Raw genomic sequence first — 20,212 nt, forward strand, 5'->3', positions numbered from 1 at the left:
CAGTACTGTCTGTTGTCCTGTAGGTTTAGGGCAATGTTATAAAATAGATAAATGGCCTCCCTGACATTTCTGCCTTGTGCACATCTCAAAATAATTGGCTTTTATTAGGAAAGGTAATTGGCAGTAATTGGCAATAAACACATGGCTGCAGCCATTTAATCCACCTGATGCCTCTATGTTTGCATTAAATATATAACTTTGATTGATGCAGAAATAATGACAGCGATGCAAAAGGATTTACAATGCACTGAACTAGTTATATAAATGAGGATCAATGGCAATGATACAAAATTATCAAGGATGCAAAATTATTTACAATGTGCTGAACTGGTTATATAAGTGTGGTGGGAACATTTTATAAGCTTGAAATACTGAAATCTCGAATTTCAGTATCTCGAGTTCATAAAGTGGAAGGATTGGAAGATCACAACCCCAGAAGCATGAAATTCAAAATTTCAAATGCGGGAGATTTTGAATTAGCGGTCCTAGTGTTGTGCTGTGTTCGTGGAGTCAGGTAAGTGTTTATGTTTAAGGTTGTTGGGTAGGGGCTGTAGTGTGTGTTAGTGTGTGTTGTTAGTGTGATGTGTGTGGGCGAGAGGAATGTAGTTTGTGTGGTGGTATTTTGTGTCTGTGTGTATGTAGTGTGACCTTGGAGTTAGAATATTTAAGTAGGGGGGTGTGGGGGATGCATCCCCCCACATGGCTTTCCCCCCTGCATATCATAAGGGTAGGTGTGTGTACTTATTTAGTTGTGTGCACGTGTGTTGTAATGATGTTTGAAAGTGTTGGGAGTTTGAATTTCACGGTTTTGCAGTTTCAGGATTTACGGCTTCATGATTGTGTAGTTTCGGGTATTTGGATTTTCTACGTTATGGGCTCGAGATTCTGTAATTCGAGATTTCAGAATTTTGAGCTTATAAACTGAATCCAAGTGTGGTACATGAGTTAATATCCTATGGTGCATCAATGGTCATGGTAAGGTGTTTTTGACAAAGTATAGATAATGACTTGTTATTTTAGTAAAAGTAAGTAGAGCTATACCAGTCTCGGACAAATGTTCCTGTCAAGCACACTCTACTTTCCCTCACTGAAAATGGATCTACCTTTTTGAATCTGACAATTGCGAGTTGGCAAGTTGCAATATCACAGTCTTGGTTTCTTTTTTATAGTGATCATAATGTTGAGAGCTATGTCGATCTTTTAGCAGGGCCCTGTCAGCAAACAGTAGGTAAGTGTAACTGGAGCAAGAAGATTAAATATCTGAAAGACTGAAGTCTCTGGCTGTTGTTACCAAGTCTGACTCTGCCTGACTATTTCAAACTGATTGAATAACCAAGTGACTGAAGTCAGAAAAAAGAATGACCAGATGAGTTCAGTTCCACTGCAGTATATATGTTTGCAGGACAAAGAAGGTTTGGAGTCTCCTTTGTTCCGTCTCTGCAGTTGATGAAGTATAGCCTTTGCCTTAGCTGTTTATTTTGTCACACTACATCACTGATCAACACATCTTGAAAAAGGAGGGAATTGCAGAGATTACTTTCTTTACATCTTGTAAGTTTATTATCCCTTTCTCACCTATTGACACCTTAATATCCAAGAAGCTGGATGGCACATAGTTTCATGGCATGCAGCAGCTCAGTGGTTTTATATATTTATCGCACCTCTTTGACTTTTTGACTGTGCAGAAGGCAGGGTACTCAATTTAGATGTCAAGCATTTTTTAGCAGATGGAGCCCTGTGTTTCAAATCAGTATTGCATGTTTGTTTCTGGACATTTCAGAGGCCTCTTTGCTAGGAAAATGAGCATTAATTGCATGCCTTTTGTTGAAGCCAGGAAGCATATTTTAAATGCCCTATGTTTTCAGTATTTTTGTTACAGGACATGCCGGGAAATAGCAAGATTAATACGCAGCCATTTATGAAGACAGACTTAATAAATGCAATCAAGACGCAGTAACAAAGGTGATATGCATGCAATACTCAATGACATTAACAATATCAGATATAGCAATACATACTAATGACAACCATGGCTAACAATATCAGTAATACATTAATTTATTTTTGTTTTCTATTAAAAGGGCTATTCCCCCACCAGGAATCACTACCAAAACAGCAAGCTGTTGTTGGGAATACTAAAGCAACAAAAAGAAATACAGAGCGGAGATGTTCTAAGCAACTGTGAATGGTTTTTCTGTAAGGCAGACAGGAAAGTGTTCCTTAAAGTCGATGCCAAAATGATAACCTCATCCTTAATTTTCTTATAGTTGTGCAACTGTATTTAAATCCTGCAATGATGTACTCTAGACACTGGACCTGCACAATATTATATAATATGCACACAAAACAAGCCCTTAACTACCAATAAAACATAAGCATTACTATCAGGCAGACATTTTATGTGATTGTGTATTGTGCACTAAGCTTACTATAGCTCAATATGATATGAACTACAAGAGTTTTGCCTTGTAATGCAAAAGTAGTTAAATACAATTCTAGATACAATTACATTTGCTAGAATATTATATATAATTAGAAATGCAACTGGTCTACTGCTTCCAATACACACAGATCATTTCCTATGTTAAGGAACAGAATTATTTCAGTACCATTCATACTGTCTGGCAATTAATAGTTTTCCATCTATCATTTCATCAAACAGTCGATTGAACCATGATGAAAGTTCATCCGTGACTACTACTATAATTTAAAAGTGAAGCCATGCGTCAAGAGCTATTTTCTGAGAACAATTTGCTGTTTCCTCTATTTATCATTCAAATAGGCGTATGCATAAACGCACATGGTTCTCAAGGAAGACTGAAGAAAAGCTAGCCATAATATTATAGAAATGCACAGGTGACTGATAATACTCTTTTTCAACAATCTGAACTAGACAAAATTTCTGTTAATTTGTTACAGAAACAAAACTATGCTATATGTTTGTCAAAATGTATATAAAGCCCCTTAATTAATTTCCATTGCATTTCTAAATCTTCATTTTTCATTTTGCAGCTTCTGTTTCCTAATAGATCTACTGCATTATTTCTGACATGCAATAAAACAGTTTGTTATAGTATGCTGATCTGTTATTAATATTCAAATTGTCTTAACATAATTCATTTTCCATTGACATTTATAACACTTTATTTTCTTACTAGAGACGATATATGACAGGCCATTAACGCATAAAGCAGTGAAAATCAGTAATAAGATATTTTAATCTGCCCTGACATTTGCATTAACCATCATAAATGCCCTTACTTTAAGATTATAAGACATTTGTTACAGGAGTTCTGGCTTCTCCTTGTATAGCTTCAGCAATACAGGAGCATTACTTAACAATAAAGCCTGTTTAACAGACACACATTATCAAAAATGAATAAACAAATGGCTGTTCAGTCTAATTCAAACAGAATTCTGCATTACTGCAATAATGGACACACCGGGCATTTCTTTAACAGTAATATAATGAGTATAATAGACAGGTATTTTTCCAGGGGCATAACCAGGATTTGTGGTGCTGCACACCAGCTTCCAAAATGTAGCTCTCTCCCCTCAAAGACCCTCAGCCACAGGCACTGTATATTTCTGTACAGCAGTACTTTTTAATACTAAAAGCAAAAGACTCCTTTGACCAAACAGGCATTCTGAAAAAAGGTAACTTAAAAATAATAACTATAAATCATGCTAAAATAAACTGAGGCACATCTCAATGCATAAAAAAAATAAATAAATATTTTTTTAGAAAGTGGTGGCCAAGGCATATGCATGGCAACTTGTATTTCTTCCAGTAAGCAAGTATAATTTTCTATGTCTAAACTCTTATTCAGAAATAATAAATAGGATAAACAAAAACAAAACATTTAGAAACCAAAACCTAACAGAAAGGTGAGTTAAATAATTTCTTCTCTGACTGCACTGCAATTAGCTATATAAGCTGTAATTAGATCATTTACTGTAATCATTTATTTTGTTGTTGGCAATGTCCCTTTCTGTATTTTGTACTTCTCCATATTTTACAACTGTATAATGTATTTTTACTCTCTGTGCATTCCTTGAAGCTTTTCTCCCTGGGTCTCTGCTGAAAAAGGACATGTGTCCAGCTGGACTTTCCCGGTAAACAAATGTAAAATAAAAATAAATAAATAAATGATTACCATGATATGATGCTTGATGTGCAACTCTACATTTGTGTATGATGTTTATACTGTCTTTTATAAAGAACGCACACGACAAATATCAAATTCACTAACTGTGTTTACTTTTTGCTATTGTCTGTATTACGCTTGCATTTTGCCATAGCCTGCTGAATTTCTGAAAATGTATGCTCTCACTATTGTTGAACTACAGACAGTTTGCACTGAGCTTGGGTCATGGCAGAAAACAGTCTGCAGCTCAGACCATATACCCAGTTAACAAAACTGATAAACAACTTGATAAAAAGATAGATAGAGAATAGAACAAAATCCCGGTACATGTGAGGCAGAGCACCTCGCTGGCCTTGTTCAAGAGAAATCTTGACCAATGGATGGGAGATGGATTACCTCAGTGTCACTGCTCGACAGAGGCACAGCAAAATAATGGTTATAGTTCCCCATACTGCTTATAAATGCCCTCGGGCAGATAGCCTAGTATGAACCTATGAACCTATGAACCTATGAATGATAGATAGATAGACTGATAGAATGACAGAATGACAGAATGACAGATAACTTTCCGGTGGAATAGGCCACTTATAAGACTGCAGCTGGAATACTGCATCTAGTTTTGGAGAATTTACAGGGAAAAAGAAACAAAGTGACAAAAAGGAGTGCAAATTATGACAACTGCATGCTAAATGGATAGAAAGGGAAATTGTATAAGAAGAAACCAGAAAAACACTGACTGTTCTCCTTAGAAGATGGATGGCAGGAGAGGTTATGAGATCTATACATAAAGGTCAAGTTTCAGCTATAACATAGTAATCTATTATTGCACTGAAAGGGTGATGGATAAATGGAATGGGCTACCAGACTAGGCACTGTAGTGCCAAAGCAACTGGATATTTTACAAGGGAATGGGATAACTGGCAAATATAGGGGAACAGAAACCAAACAGCTACAATGCCTGGCAGGTAGTGCAGACAGTTAAGGCTCTGAGCTGAAAATGAGCTCTTACTGTACTCAATGGTACATAGTTTGATTCCTTCCAACTTCATCTGTCTACTGTATGAATCTTAGCAAGTCACTTGAAAAACAGGGCTTCCAGGGTATCCCAGAAAAGGGACTTTTTTCTAGTAGGCTAACCCACTTAACAATTGTACAAAACAGAAAAATAATAAGGTACAGAATAGATGAGCCATAAGTTTAATTTTGGGTGTTTAAGTATGTATAGAACTGCAAATCAAATGGATCTCCACAGACCTATTTCAACTATGACCCAACCCACAAAAACAAAGGTGAATGCAACAGAAATAAGGACAACTAGCACAGCCAGTCATCTCTTTTTTTTTTTTTGGTCGGAGAGATGACAGGAAGCCAGAGGTCCTGGGGATAACTCACAAACATAGCAAAATAAAAACATGCAGCTCACAATGCTGGTAAATATAATAAACCAAAAACAACTTTAATGAAACCACAGAGCTTTCGGATACAAATCCTTCTTCAGTGTGATAGAACAATAGTTAAAACATCTCATTACATATAAAAGAAATCACATGACACAGCCAACCAAATCATAACAAAACTTCAATTACGTGAATATAAAAAACTTTTCTTAAAAATACAAAATACATGTAATAACAGAAATAAAAATGCAAGAATATTCACTTACGTTAATTGCTTACATTTCAATATTGGTTTACTAGTAACCTGCTTATTAAGACCAGGTAATTGGTCAGCCTGCAAATGAATTATACGCTCATACTCTTTCAATTCTAATGCATTATTAACGCTGTCACCCATTAAACTTTTATGTAATATCTCTATCACTAACATTAAAAATGTGGTCAATGCCATTGTGACAAAGTGGAATACTGCCAGCAAAGCTATATGTCATTTGTGAATATCAACATGATTTATAAAAGATGCTTGCGTTACAACTAGAAGATCCATTCATTAAATCTGCCTTGCTCTAATGAAGTAAGTTTCTAGGGTATAGTAATTCTCCTGAATACAGTCAGGAATATAGTAAAGCTTAGTTTAAATGTTTCTTTATTTATTTGAGAATAGCCTGCAATGTTGTTTTAAATATTTCCTGTGGTTTTGAACTCTGATGTCACTGTGAATATTATTTAGTATTGTCTTGTTCTTTTATTATTTATTATTAAATATATTTAAACCTTTCATTGTGGCCGATCTGTGTAGAGATATTTAAAGTTTTGAGAGTAATTCCATATTTATTTGGTGACACTGTGTGGGACACTCCTAACAGCCTTGCTCTTGGTCAAACTACCATTTGCGTTAATATTAATATTACACAGTAAGATTGGACAACCTTTGTTAAGGGCCTTAAAGCAGCTGATAAGGAATTGGCTGGTGGCATTGATAACTACCTTATAGTTTGGGCAAAAGGGGGTATAGCTAATAAACCTGTGCCAGCCTTTCCCAGGTGTGTGTGTGTGTGTGTGTGTGTGTGTGTGTGTGTGTGTGTGTGTGTGTGTGTAAATCAAACCTCAAAGAGTGTGTGTCAGTTACTTGGGTAGGGACACAAAGCACTGGTTGGACAGAGAGGGTACTGGAGGTCTTGGCTTGGCCACTCAGCTGAGATCTCAACTCTATAGCTGTGCCAGTGGGGAGTCTTATTGGGGGATCTGAAGAAAGAGGGAGAAACTAGTTCCGGACTGACTGTGGTCTCTTTGTGTTCTGAAGGGAAATTGCATTTGGTGCAGACAGCTGCATCTGTAAATACTGTGTGTGCAATTGTCATCCTTCCAGTGTACGTCCCCCACTGTTGCCAGTGGGGAGGATTGATTACTGGTCCTGTGGTGGGTCGTCAGACCCACATTCATTCCCAAAAACACTCAGCTCACAATGCCTGGTAAATAAAATAAACCAAAAACAACTTTAAAGAAACAACAGAGATTTCAGATACAAATCCTTCTTCAGTGTGATAGAACAATAATTAAAACATCTCATTACATATAAAAGAAATAAATCATAACAAAACCTTAATTACTAATGATTTAAGATATTATGATAAGATGGCTGAGATGACGAGTGAGTTCATGGAAAGGGGTTATAATAACGTAAATTCTTTAGATATTATTAGACAAGAAGTGTTGAAACAGAGGATAGAGCCAAATCTTATTTCATTGTTCCTAATACATCTAGAGAATGCATTGATGTTGTTAATAGGGATGACAAAACTTAGGTTACCTAACCACATATCCACATATAGTAGATGTAGTCAGGCAGTGAAACAGGTTATAGTGACCAATTGGAGTATTCTAAAAACTCTTCCTGAACTTAAACGTTTCATAGGGGATAAGCCACTATTTACATATAAGAATTGTTTGAATTTGAAAAGATGTCTGTGTTAAGGATTTCGATATGAATAAGAAACAATGAATTAATTTTAATAAATTAGGAACCTTTCCATGTTATAATTGCTCTTGTGATACTATGTGTAGTTTGAACAGTTTTACGCATCCCACAACTGGCAAAAAGTTTACTTTTAAGTATACTGCCACGCGTAATACACCATTTATTGTCTATTTAGACACCTGTAAAAGCTGTGCAAGCTTTTATATAGGTAAATCAACTAGAAAACTTAAAGAAAAAAATATTGACATAGATCAGAGGTATGTAGAGGTGTAATGAGTAATGCATTAGCAAAACACTTCAGTGAACATGGGACTGACCACATTTTTAATTTTAGAGTGATAGAGATATTGCATAAAAGTTTAAGGGGTGTCAACATTAATAACACATTAGAATTGAAAGAGTATGATTTGATAATTTGTATGCAGGCTGACCAATTACCTGGTCTTTATAAGCAGACTACTATTAAACCAATATTGAAACGTAAGCAATTATATTTAAGTAAGTGAATATTCTTGGGGTTTTATTTCTGTTTTTATTTTATGTTCTGTATTTTTAAGAAACGTTTTTTATATTCACATAACTGAGGTTTTGTTACGATTTGTCGCTGTATCTTGTGATTCTGTGATTTCTTTTATATGTAATCTTCTTCTTTTTTCGGCTTTTCCCATTTAGGGGTTTCCACAGTGGATCACCTGTCTGCTCATGACTGGCAGTAGAGTTTTATGGTGTCGAGTTGCCAGCCCGGCACCCAACCTTCCACAGAAGGCACACACATGCACACACTCATATGCTAGGGTCAATTTAGAGTGTCCAATCCACCTACAGCATGTCTTTGAGATGTGGGAGGAAACCGGAGCACCCGGAGGAAACCCACGCAACCACAGGGAGGACATGCAGACTCCACACATAAGGCACCCCAGCTGAGAATCGAACCTGAGAACCCCTTGCTGTGAGGCAACAACGCTAACCACTGCACCACCATGGCCGGCCTTCTTTTATATGTAATGACATGTTTTAAATTATTGTTCTATCACACTGAAGAAGGATTTGTATCCAAAACCTCTGTGGTTTCATTAAAGTTGTTTTTGGTTTATTATATTTATCAGCATTGTGAGCCACATGTTTTTATTTTTCTTACTTTTTTGGACTTTACTTGTGGCTTACTTTAACATGATATCTTATCCTTGTTTTGTTGAGATAACTCACAAACATACACAGGGCTGCACAGTCCCAAAAACAACAGAAAACTACAAAGAAGGAACAGAAGACTACAGAGCCCTTTCCATCTACTGATTCAGTGCACTAGGCATTGACTTCATTAGCTTTCTTGGACCAGGTCTGTAGTGTTCCAGCATTTGGTGATAGTAAAGGCTTCCTCAAGACAGCTACTTAAGCTTTAGCACTAGTGAAAGAATAGGATATATATATATATATATATATACATTTTTCTTTTATTGGCCATCTTCTGGGAAATTGTATGATAGATTCTGAATGGTCAGTTTCAGTGAGAGCAGAGCCTTACAGCATTTAAATGCCCACAGGTTTGCTCATTTTGTTACACTTCTGTGCTAAAGCTATGCCTCTCAACTGTCCAGAAATTTTCTCAGAATGTGAGATTTTTTTGCCTCATAATGTTGGTCTGTTCCTCATAAAATGTGTGGTTTTCTAGCAAATCATTGAGGGTTGGTGTTGCTACATAATTGCATACATTTGAGTTTCAGAATTAATATCCTTCAGAAAATGTATACTTATGCAAAATCCATTATTCTACCAACTTTCTAAGTTTATACAAGCAATTTTCAAAATCTGCTCCTGATTTTGGCCCCTTGTGCCACCTCCCATTATTTTTGCTTTTGTCAAAAATTCTTGCACAAAGAAGTTGAGAGGTATGGCTAAAACAATTTTAATCCTACTGGTAACCAGCACAAGTGTCTAGCCTGCAACATCCTCTTCAGCCCCTTTGTAGATTATACAAATTTCACTACTTTCTCTGCCTCAGCTTAATTGCACTAGTGTGACTGATTTTATTACTGAAAGAGAAATCAGTATCTATTGTTTAACTTAAGTTTTAATAATATTGCATTGTTGCACCTTATTGTTGTTGTGTTGTTGTTCACTACTAGCAATATCCAGTTACCGATACTGGATAGACAGCAGTGCAATTAGTTTATTAAATGGGTTATTCATTGCAGTTTATGGTCACTGATGTTACATTTCTGCTTGTTACTTTAATATTATGGCATTTAAGGCAGAGATTGGATTAACTATCTGACATACTTTTACTCCTTGAGCTAACTGCTCCAGAGTAGTGCACTGTAGAGATTGGATTAACTATCTGATATACTTTTACTCCATGGGCTGTGCTCCACAGTACTGCAGAGTATTGGATTAACTATCTGATATACTTTTACTCCTTGGGCTAACTGCTCCAGAGGACTGTACTGCAGAGTATTGGATTAACTATCTGATATACTTTTACTCCTTGGGCTATTTTACTCCTTGGGCTAACTGCTCCAGAGGACTGTACTGCAGAGTATTGGATTAACTATCTGATATACTTTTACTCCTTGGGCTATGCTCCACCGTACTGCAGAGTATTGGATTAACTATCTGATATACTTTTACTCTTTGGGCTGTGCTCCACAATACTGCAGACTACTGGATTAACTATCTGATATACTTTTACTCCTTGGGCTGTGCTCCACAGTACTGCAGAGTATTGGATTAACTATCTCATATACTTTTACTCCTTGGAATGTGCTCCACAGTACTGCAGGGCATTGGATTAACTATTTGATATACTTTTACTCCATGGGCTGTGCTCCATAGTACTGCAGAGTATTGGATTAACTATCTGATATACTTTTACTCCTTGGGCTAACTGCTAGTGCACTGAAACCATCTGCTTTACAGTTACTGCACTTATACCTGTTGATTCAGACTAGCTGTAGCTACTGTTCCACTATGGCTGCATCTGTTTCCATTGGCTGAGGCTATCAGTTGCTCACTGTTGCTACAAATTAGGTGGAGACCAAATTAGTCTACTAGATAAAGCTGTCCAATTTAAATTTACCATGTTACTGGCTGTCTTATTTCTCCTACATATTGCTGTCACTTATACTTTTTTGCAGTTGTGAATACTACAGTAGTCACATCTCATATTTTTAAACCCTTTAGCCATATCCTACCTATTTTATCATATTTTTCTATACTAATCCATTACCCCCTTCTATCTTATACCAAGAGTAGGTACTAATATATCCTGTTTTCTTATATCTTTTCATCTATACTGGCCATTATGGAATCTCTGTCAGCTATTGCCCTTTCTGTAGCCACCCTGATAGCACTAAGTATTTTGATGCAGTGTAGCAATTACCACATGCTTATCTGTAACTCTTTATTGATACCTTACAAAGATTAACTATATGAAACTTACACATGTTTAATAAACTTGCAGACTACCTAATCAGTGGAGAATACATCTAGTAAGCACAGTATACATATATGCACATACAGACCACCTCCACTACATTACCTTATGCTGTTTGTTAAACAAATTTTATAATCCAAAGTAAACACAGTGGCTATTACATTTGTAATATTTTGTAAACAACTTACAAAATCTCAGTAACCAGTCATGCTACACACATCATACTGTCAGCAGCATTGTATTAATCTAGCTGAGAGCTTCCATATGAGGCTAGGGAGTTCTGTCTATGTTACTTGGTTGTTAAGATATTTAGAAAATGTGAAAATTATACCTATATAAATTAATATCATAAAAGCAACTATTAATGTCTGTTTAGCTGCACTAGACAGAGGTCAAATATTAATGCAGTTGAGTATGCTATTGCATAAGCTTTAAGATAAAATCTTTAAAAACATTGTATATAGCATGGTTTTGGAATTATTGATGCAAATATGCGTCAGTAGGAGAGGCGTCACTTGGATGTAATGACTTACTGCCTAAGCCTCATAGAGTAAAGACAAAGAAATCCTAGCCATTAGTTCACATAGCAAACATTAACCCTGCATACCCACAGCCAGTATACATATCTCTAAGAGACAGTGCTTGCATCCAGCCAAAGTAATGTTTTAGTAACAGGTGACTACTGTCAGGTATGCAGACACTCCCCTTACTATGCAGGTAAGAAGAGAGTGATGGTTACCTATCTTTCTGGAGGCAGCTTATGAGATATAAGAAGGGCTCTTAGATCTTTCCAAGAAGGCAAGTACATTTATGACCTTACAGTGGCCCACATGGGGTGACTGACCTTAGGTGGTCTACCTAAAGGGACATGCAAAATGATATGACAAATAAATTATGCGTATATCCAAGGCAGGAAAGACAATGTTGAGGGATATTTTATCATCACCCAGAAGGATGTCCAGATTCAGAAATGGCATAATGCAGCTGCTGTCATTCTAGGAAGATCTAATATGTGTTAGCTTTTAATGAAATGGCCTGGCAAGCCTTACTGATTTGTCAGCGATGGTCTGCAACTCTCCTACCAAGGAATTTTCATTCTGGCTAAATCCTTTGCTGCTTCCATACTGATTTTTTTAGGCAGTCCCATCTGCCAGACATTCCAAACTAGTAAATCCTAATTTGGAACACATTAAAGTGACTCCACTCACTATAAATACTCTTGACAAAAATGCCCAAATGTGAGGACCTCCTGCAACTTGAACATGTTCATATAGTATTGTTACACAGGCAGGGTTCCAAAGCAGTGAAAGTATTCCCTCTCCTCCTGGGCTTAGTGCCTATCATGTCTTCAGACCTACTGGTAATTGTTGGGGGAGGGGAAACAGTATTTGTCAAGTCTATCTTCTCATGATTTCACTGAATCCTCAGAACACCACATTTGAACTCCTAGATGTCCAAATCTCCCAAAATAAGATTAATTACCAGTTCACAGCAAGCCACAGAATACGCTCTGCGTTCTCTTCTAAGTAGCTATCTTGACACTAACTGAAATTCCCATAAAACTCAACACCTTTCCACTGGTATACTTCAATTATCCATCAATAAACTGCCTGAGCTACAAAAGACTGGCATTCTGAGAGCCTCCTTCGCATTATTCACGCCAATTCCCTTGTAGTAATATTTAACAATCTTATTAAAGGCTCAAATATCCTTAATCTTGTCCTCAAACATGGTCACATCTTGCACAACTCTATATGTATAATCTTCCCTTGATAAATCGGACCACATTTCAGTAATCTTTTTCTTTAAAAACTAGTGGTACCTTCCCTATATATACCTCTGTGATTACACATTTTGCCAGAGCAAACTTTGTTCAGTTACTTGATGATCTAAATAACTTCCTCCTCTGATGGATCCCATTACTAAAGCGGACTTCTGCTCCCATTTCAATAATTATAGTGGTAAGGCAATTCCTATCTGCACCAAATATAATGAGATTTTAAAAAGCATGGTGGAATGCCCATATAAATAAATTATATAACTAGAGAAAGAAATGGCTTAAGCTTATAAGATGTCTTGCACTACCTATTTTAAAATCACACTTAAGCAAACTAGTGAAGACCTTAAGAGTACTATTAGAAAGCTCAAAGCCAAACATGAACACAGAATGGCCACTGAAACAAAAATAAATAAATAACTACAAATCTTTCTTTAAGCATGTCAAAAAAATAATAAATAACACCCAGCAATGTTTAGAGGTAATCTACAGTAATACTCCCTCAAAAGAAATGACAAATTTACTGCAAATTTTACTTCTCCCACAGTTATAGCTATTCCACAGTCCAAGTAACCCCTTATAAAGTACTGTGGAACAAGTCCTCTCAACCTTCTCAAAACCTAAGAACACATCATTCATGGCCCTGTTGACATACCAGATCGCCTGATTATCAGCACCAAATATGGCCTATCTTAACTCCTACTTAAACTCTTTAATCTAAGCCATTCCACTTATTATATTCCCAAAGCCTAGAAAACATCCATTGTAATTCTGTTTCACATGGGTGAGCCTGTTATCTACTAACCCATTAGTCTCATATGTAAAGGCATGGGACATACTATCTTATACCTCATTAATGTGGACATAATCACTTAACCTTGGATTCTTATCAACTTGTCTTTGTCAAAAGCAGTTTGTCTCTTTAACCTCTTTAATTTCTTTGAAAAAGTCACTGAAGCAGAGGATAGCAGTTACATAGTATATACAACATATCTGGAGTTAGTCAAGGCTTTTGGCACTATTCCCCATGTATGCATTATTCACAGACTTTTACATCTAAATCTAAATCCATATGTTGTGGGGTAGATAGCCAGTGGGTTATCTGACATAACCCATGTGACTGGAGTAACAGGTTTTACTTCTGAAAGCAAGTAAGTTACCAGTGGTATACTACAGTGCTCAATGTTGAGCCCACTACTATGTGGCATCTATTTCTCAGACCTAAGGAACAATGTTTCTAACATTTGGTTATGGATCTATATTATATCCTTGAAGAGGCATTCCATCAAATGCCTCTTCATCGGCCCTTAAACCGCGAAATCACAAAACAGTGAACATCCACATCAGCGATTTCTTTCCCTGGGGAAAAAAATCGCTTGCCCTAAAAAGAAAAACACATCACTACAAACATTAAAAAGTGGGGGATATGCCCCCCACACCCCTGCTAACTAAATATACTAACTCCAAGATCACACTACAGTGGGGAAATGGCAAACTAACAAGGATATCCAAGCAATTTCTTTCCCAAGGAATGAACTCGCTGATGTGGGCGTTCGCTGTTTTGTGATTTCATGGTTTAAGGGTCGATGAAGAGGCATTCCTCTGAGGACATAATATAGACTCTTGTTTATCTAGGTTTGCAGATGACTGTTCATTGGGTGTGATTAGTCACACATTTCACTACTGAAAGCAAATAAGTTACCAGTGGTGTTCTACAGTGTTCAGTGCTGAGCCCCACTGCTATGTAGCATCTATTTCTCAGACCTTCAGACCAAAGCTTTTAACATAAGGTTATCTAGGTTTGCTGATGACTGCTAATTAGGTGTGATTAGAGTCACATGTTTAACTACTGAAAGCAAATACATTACCAGTGATGTACTACACTGTTCAGTGTTGAGCCCACTACTATGTGTCATTTATTTCTCAGACATTCAGACCAATGCTTCTAAACTATGGTTATCTAAGTTTGCAGATGACTGTAAATTGGTTATTAATTCATCCTTCACTGACTCACAATGGCTCTAGAGTGGGGTAAACTATGTTAACAAGTGGTGCAAGGATAATAGTCTCAACTCATCTGTTCAAAAAATGCAGTGTAGCTCATTTTGGTAAATAAAACATTTCCACTTTATACTATGTTGTTGTTTGTCTTTCGGCTTTTTCCAGGTAAGGGGTCACCACAGCGGAACTCCGGTCAACTAATGATTAGCAGTAGATGTTTACAAAATGCAGAGGTGCCAGCTCGATGCCCAACCTTCAACAAAGACACGCCCATTTATGCACGCATGTCTTTCGAATGCTACCCAACCACAGGGAGGACACGCAGACTCCACACAGAAGGCACTCCCAAGCCACGCCGAGAATCAAACGGGAGAACCTCTTGCTGTGAGGCAACAACGCTACCGCCGTACCACTGCGGCATTCCACTTTATACTATATAGATGACATACTCCTCAAACCTGTGACCATCATATCTGTAGTAATTCAGAAAATGTTCTATCTAGCTTATCAATTTTCCAAAAGTACATCCTCTTTTAAGTTTTAATTCCCCCTTATTCATATCTCATCAGACCCATTACTGAATACAATGCCTTTTTTAGCATGTGTTTATATAAATGCATCCTTCAGTGTCAGAGACATCAAAGATTCCTAACTAAAAAGACCAATTATTTTAGGAACTCAGTTATTTGAACAGACTGGCAGCCCTTTCTCTCCATCTGTACTGAGTGTCTTTGAGTCGAGTCATGAAAGTATTCAACCCTCCTTGACTCTCCTGTCTTTCACAGAACAAATGGTCCTTGAAATAGACCATTATAGGAACTAAGACTTAATCAACAGATAAGACACATTGATAGGATACATTGATAGGATAGAGTCATATTCCAAAGTATACCCACCACTGGAATAAACTTCCACTACATGCCACTTCAAGGTAAACTGAGTTAAGTGGTTCATCGGCCTCAAATTCTCCCCCAGTCTATCTTAATTCAGTCACAAGAAACCGCAGCTGCTATTCTGATGCACCACAGTTCACTCTAACAGACCGCTAAAACAAACTAGTCACCAATTCAACACTCTTCCCTTAAAGCACTACAATATATGAACAAACATGGTTAAAGTAACCAAACAGAACCCCCAAATTCCCTAGGCTATTATACATCCAGCAAGGAGAATGGCAAACACAAGTCTCAGACAAACATCTTTTCTTTCATTATTTCTGTCCTTCTTTCAGTGGGCTAAGTGTCTAAAGACCAGCAGACTCAGCTGTAAAGAAAGATGATAAAGTAAAACTTACCTTCACAAAATAATAATCCGATAATCTGTATTTTGAGTCTGGCAATAAACATTTGTTCTGATTACACTTACATTTGAAGTAAGTAAGTAAAATGCTGGCCTGTAATGGTAGAAGCTTTCTTGCTTGGTAACTGTAACATGGAAGAACCAGTTCTTCAATATACACTGGAAGAAGACTGCTGCCTTCCTAGTTTACAGAACTCTACTGCATAATATCAAACACATTCACGTTAGTAGTACATATTATCAACAGATATACGAATGCTGACAGGTACCTCAACAAGTAATGGTGCATGAGTATATTCTGTAGTAGTTGCTTCATTTATTTAATTTTAGGATACCCACTTTATGTTATTCAAGGTTATGGGGAATTGGTGCCTGACCCTGCAAGTAATGATTTAAAATCCCAAAACAAAAAAAAATCCTGGACAGGAGCTCATATGATGCATGCACACACCTACTGTAAATTTAAGGAGTTGTTAGTGCATTTAGTGATATATTTTAGGGATGTAGAAGGAAACTTCAGACCATGGCAAAAAAAAAAAAAAAAAAAAAAGGATATGAAATCTCCACAGAGAATGCATATCAGTCAGGAATCAAAGCAAAAAGCAAGCACTAGAAGGTAGCAATTCTGTTTCACCACTCTTTTTATACAAATGCAACAAACTAAACATCATGGAAACCCCAAAAAGTTAAAACATGTACAAATGAAAAATTCTCACAAGGCAATGCAAATTTACTGATACTGGCTGTTGAAAGTGAAACAATGATCCTTCATTTCCTTATGTACATTTATGTTACTTGCAAAGAAATGGTAACAGTTCCTACAATACACACACACATGCACACTCTTAAGTTTTATCCATACCGTCTTGATAGTAAATTCTGCAAAAGCACTGATCACAATGGGATAGGCATCTGCATTCCTTGCATATTTATACACTATTCCGCTTTGTTCCTTGACATACAGCATATCCCATTAGGCACAAATTACTTACAAATAATAGTTGTGCCATCCAGAATTACAGTTTGAGCACAAGTAGCTTCTAATATTGTACTGGTGCAAAACGAAAGTAAATTACCAAAAAAAAAAATAATATTTCTGAGTTGAATGTTTAAAACACCAGAAACAGCTCAACTTTTCATTAAATAGAATTATGATTAGTTTTTTTTTTTTCAAAGCTTTATTTTACTTTTGTTTCATTATTTTGGTACAACATTTACAAAAACATTTTACTGAAACTGGTCATCATACAGAGACAAATAAGGCCAATAAACATTCACATAACCAACCAAAACATTTAAAGCTTACTTTCTTAATATGACAGGAGAGACTATACTATTAAAAGATACATGACACTCTTGACTCAAGTAATTCAAACTATTGTTACTGGCACAAAATTGAAAAATCAGTAGTTAATAAAGAGAATTATGATTAGTTTTGATGAATCATAAAGTTTTGTTTGGACTTGCTGGGGTATCACACGCGCATCTCTCCTAATTCCAGTACAGTACCCTAAGTATGAAGTAAATACTGCTATGGCGGGGTCTGCTTTGGAACTCTCAGAGATCTTGTTGTCAAGGTCTATGCCAGCCTGCTGGAATTGTATGGATTATAGACCTGCTTTACTGATTCTGAGTTATTGAATACCTCAGCTTTGATATGGAAAAATTCTTTATTGGGGGTAGCATCACTAGCACACTACCATAGTGACAAACACAGAGATTAATATAGTGTTTGAAAGTTTCATGTCAAAAGAAATGCTTAAAGGAACAAAACATTCAGTTTATAAAAACAGGAACAAAGCAAGAAGGTTATGAAAAAAAAAATTGAACTTGCTTTTAGAGCTTTAGTACAGAATATGAATCTATAGTATATTCACATATGGAAAGCTCACAAGTATTGCCAAGATTATCCAGTCTCTTGAATATAAGGTACAAAGAAACTAAATCAAAATAACATGACAGACAGCACCCAATCATACAAATCAAAATGTGGACAACATATTATATGACACTAAAGGATTAGCCAGTCACAACAGTGTCCTTTTCGTAACATGTAAAAGAAATGAAGGTTATTAATCAAGGCTGCCAAAATGGAAAGCCATTTCTAAGTGACAAACATTATAACAAACTTAACTATAATTCCTACCCTTACGCTATCATGGATGCCATCTTCTTCCCAGGTGTGGCCAATTGCTTTCTTTGGTCTTAAGCTCCATCTGGAAGGACTGCTGTTTCTACATTCTGGGCGAGGATCAGTAAAGCATGCTGCATAAGAATTATCCTCTTCGTCTGTCACTGAATGCTCTGAGCTGGGATACCTTAAACATTATCAGAAAACATTATACAAGTATCAGAATTCCTGCTGGAGGAGCAATCCATCATTTTGTTAAAAAAATTGTTACTACCGCTTTTAATTTTCAGACAAATAAATCATACATATAACAATGAACATGTCACAATTTCACAAGACTTTTTTTATTGACTTTGGTAGTCCACATAGGTCTACTGCCCTTTCATCAAGGTACAGTGAACTGTCAGGTTCAAAAGAATAAAGCTGCATCATTTTCAAACCACATGTGGCAACTCCTTCCAGTTGTGTAATCACCAACAAAAGGCACTAAGAAGAAAAATAACCACCACAAAGAGTATTATGTTAAAATCCTCGAATTTAGTTATAGATTCCAAGACATAAACGCTTAACTAAATCACCACGTTTTCGTCTTCCTTACAGCAAGACTTCAGATACATGCAACAAATAAAATAACCTACTTTAAATATCTTCAAAACTAATTACCACTAATCTGATTGACTTAATTAACAATAATTGAATGCTGTGAAGTCACTACCCCCAAATGTACATAAAATATAATATAATATGATATACTATGAAAATATAAAAAGACACATAAAAGATCGTTCTGAATACATTAATAGACAGCCTGTGCAAAACAGATTAAAACTGTGAAAACTGCAAGGAATTTATATATATATATATATATATATATATATATATATATATATATATATATATATATATATATATCCACTTAAAATAACATTAATATATCATTTATAATGCTTGTCCTAATGAAAATCAATGTAAGAGCTCCACCTAATGATTAAACACAATAAAACGTTTTTTATATAAAAATATATATATCAAAATAAAAGGCTACACATCCAGTTGACAAAAATTCTAAAAGTCAGTTTTCAGTTTGATCTAATACAAATAAATAAAACTGTTTGTTAAAACACCATATTATTGAGAGAAAAAAAAAACAAATATAACAAAAAACTAAAAAGTGACAATGTTAACTAATAATTTATAATTTAGCTGCTCTTATATTGAGGGTGTTGCTTTATAATTTAACTGTCAGTAACCTTCCAGTTGTGTACTATCAGCTATAACAACCATACAGTCAGTTATTAAAAAACAGACAGGAATCTGCAAGACACAATAATGACTTTTTTGGATGTGCATTTAACCAAAACAACACAGCTCTAACTGATAAAATGTTAAAACAGCAAAGTGTGGTTCTGAGGCATACAGACATGGAGCCACGACTAAGGCCTTGACAACCTGTGTTTGATTAGTGCCTTGTCAATAAAGTTGGACATTTGTACTCACTCAGAAACTCTTAACAAAACATTTTGATTCACAGTGGGTCACTTTCACTCGTGTTCTTAGAAGATAGCGCCAGTGATCAGATCTCTTATGAAGAAATAATCATACATGTTTTGTGAAATTTTTCCCTCCAAAAAGTTTTCATATAACCAAATGTTCACAGTATCATAACTCATATCAATGTCCTTGCTTTCATCCTTCTTATACAAATTATTGTCACTTAGTAATGCTAGCACTTGTTTCATAACACTAACAGTGGGATCATTTCACATATTTCTCAAGGCTTCAAGTTTACATTTGTTCAAATTGTAAAACCTCTTACTGGCAGGTTTAGGTAACAATGTCCTTAACTTAATTTCACAGCTCTTTTTGAATATTTCTATGATGCATAAATGACAGGGATGGAGAAATGGACTGAACAAACTAAGTCCATTTCTTGGGTTTTTTTTGAAAGTTGGGAGCTCTTTTCCATGTAGTTGGAATATGTTTAAACTAAACTAAATTAGCCAAGTCAGATTTGGTGGGATCTCTGCAACGTTCAGTAACTACACTAAGTT

General features: G+C 36.0%; 1 protein-coding gene across 1 annotated transcript in view; it reads right to left on the reverse strand.

Annotated features, from left to right (window-relative positions):
* Positions 1-20,212, reverse strand: part of LOC122800252 (protein Daple-like) — a 475,569-nt gene that overhangs the window by 400,238 nt on the left and 55,119 nt on the right. Inside the window, exon 5 of the mRNA XM_044069743.1 lies at positions 18,177-18,348. Coding sequence (XP_043925678.1) covers positions 18,177-18,348 — 172 coding nt within the window. The remainder of the gene's footprint in view (positions 1-18,176; positions 18,349-20,212) is intronic.

Source organism: Protopterus annectens, chromosome 4.part0 (assembly GCF_019279795.1).
Source record: "Protopterus annectens isolate FY-2018-M chromosome 4.part0, PAN1.0, whole genome shotgun sequence".
Classification (NCBI taxonomy): Eukaryota; Metazoa; Chordata; order Ceratodontiformes; family Protopteridae; genus Protopterus; species Protopterus annectens.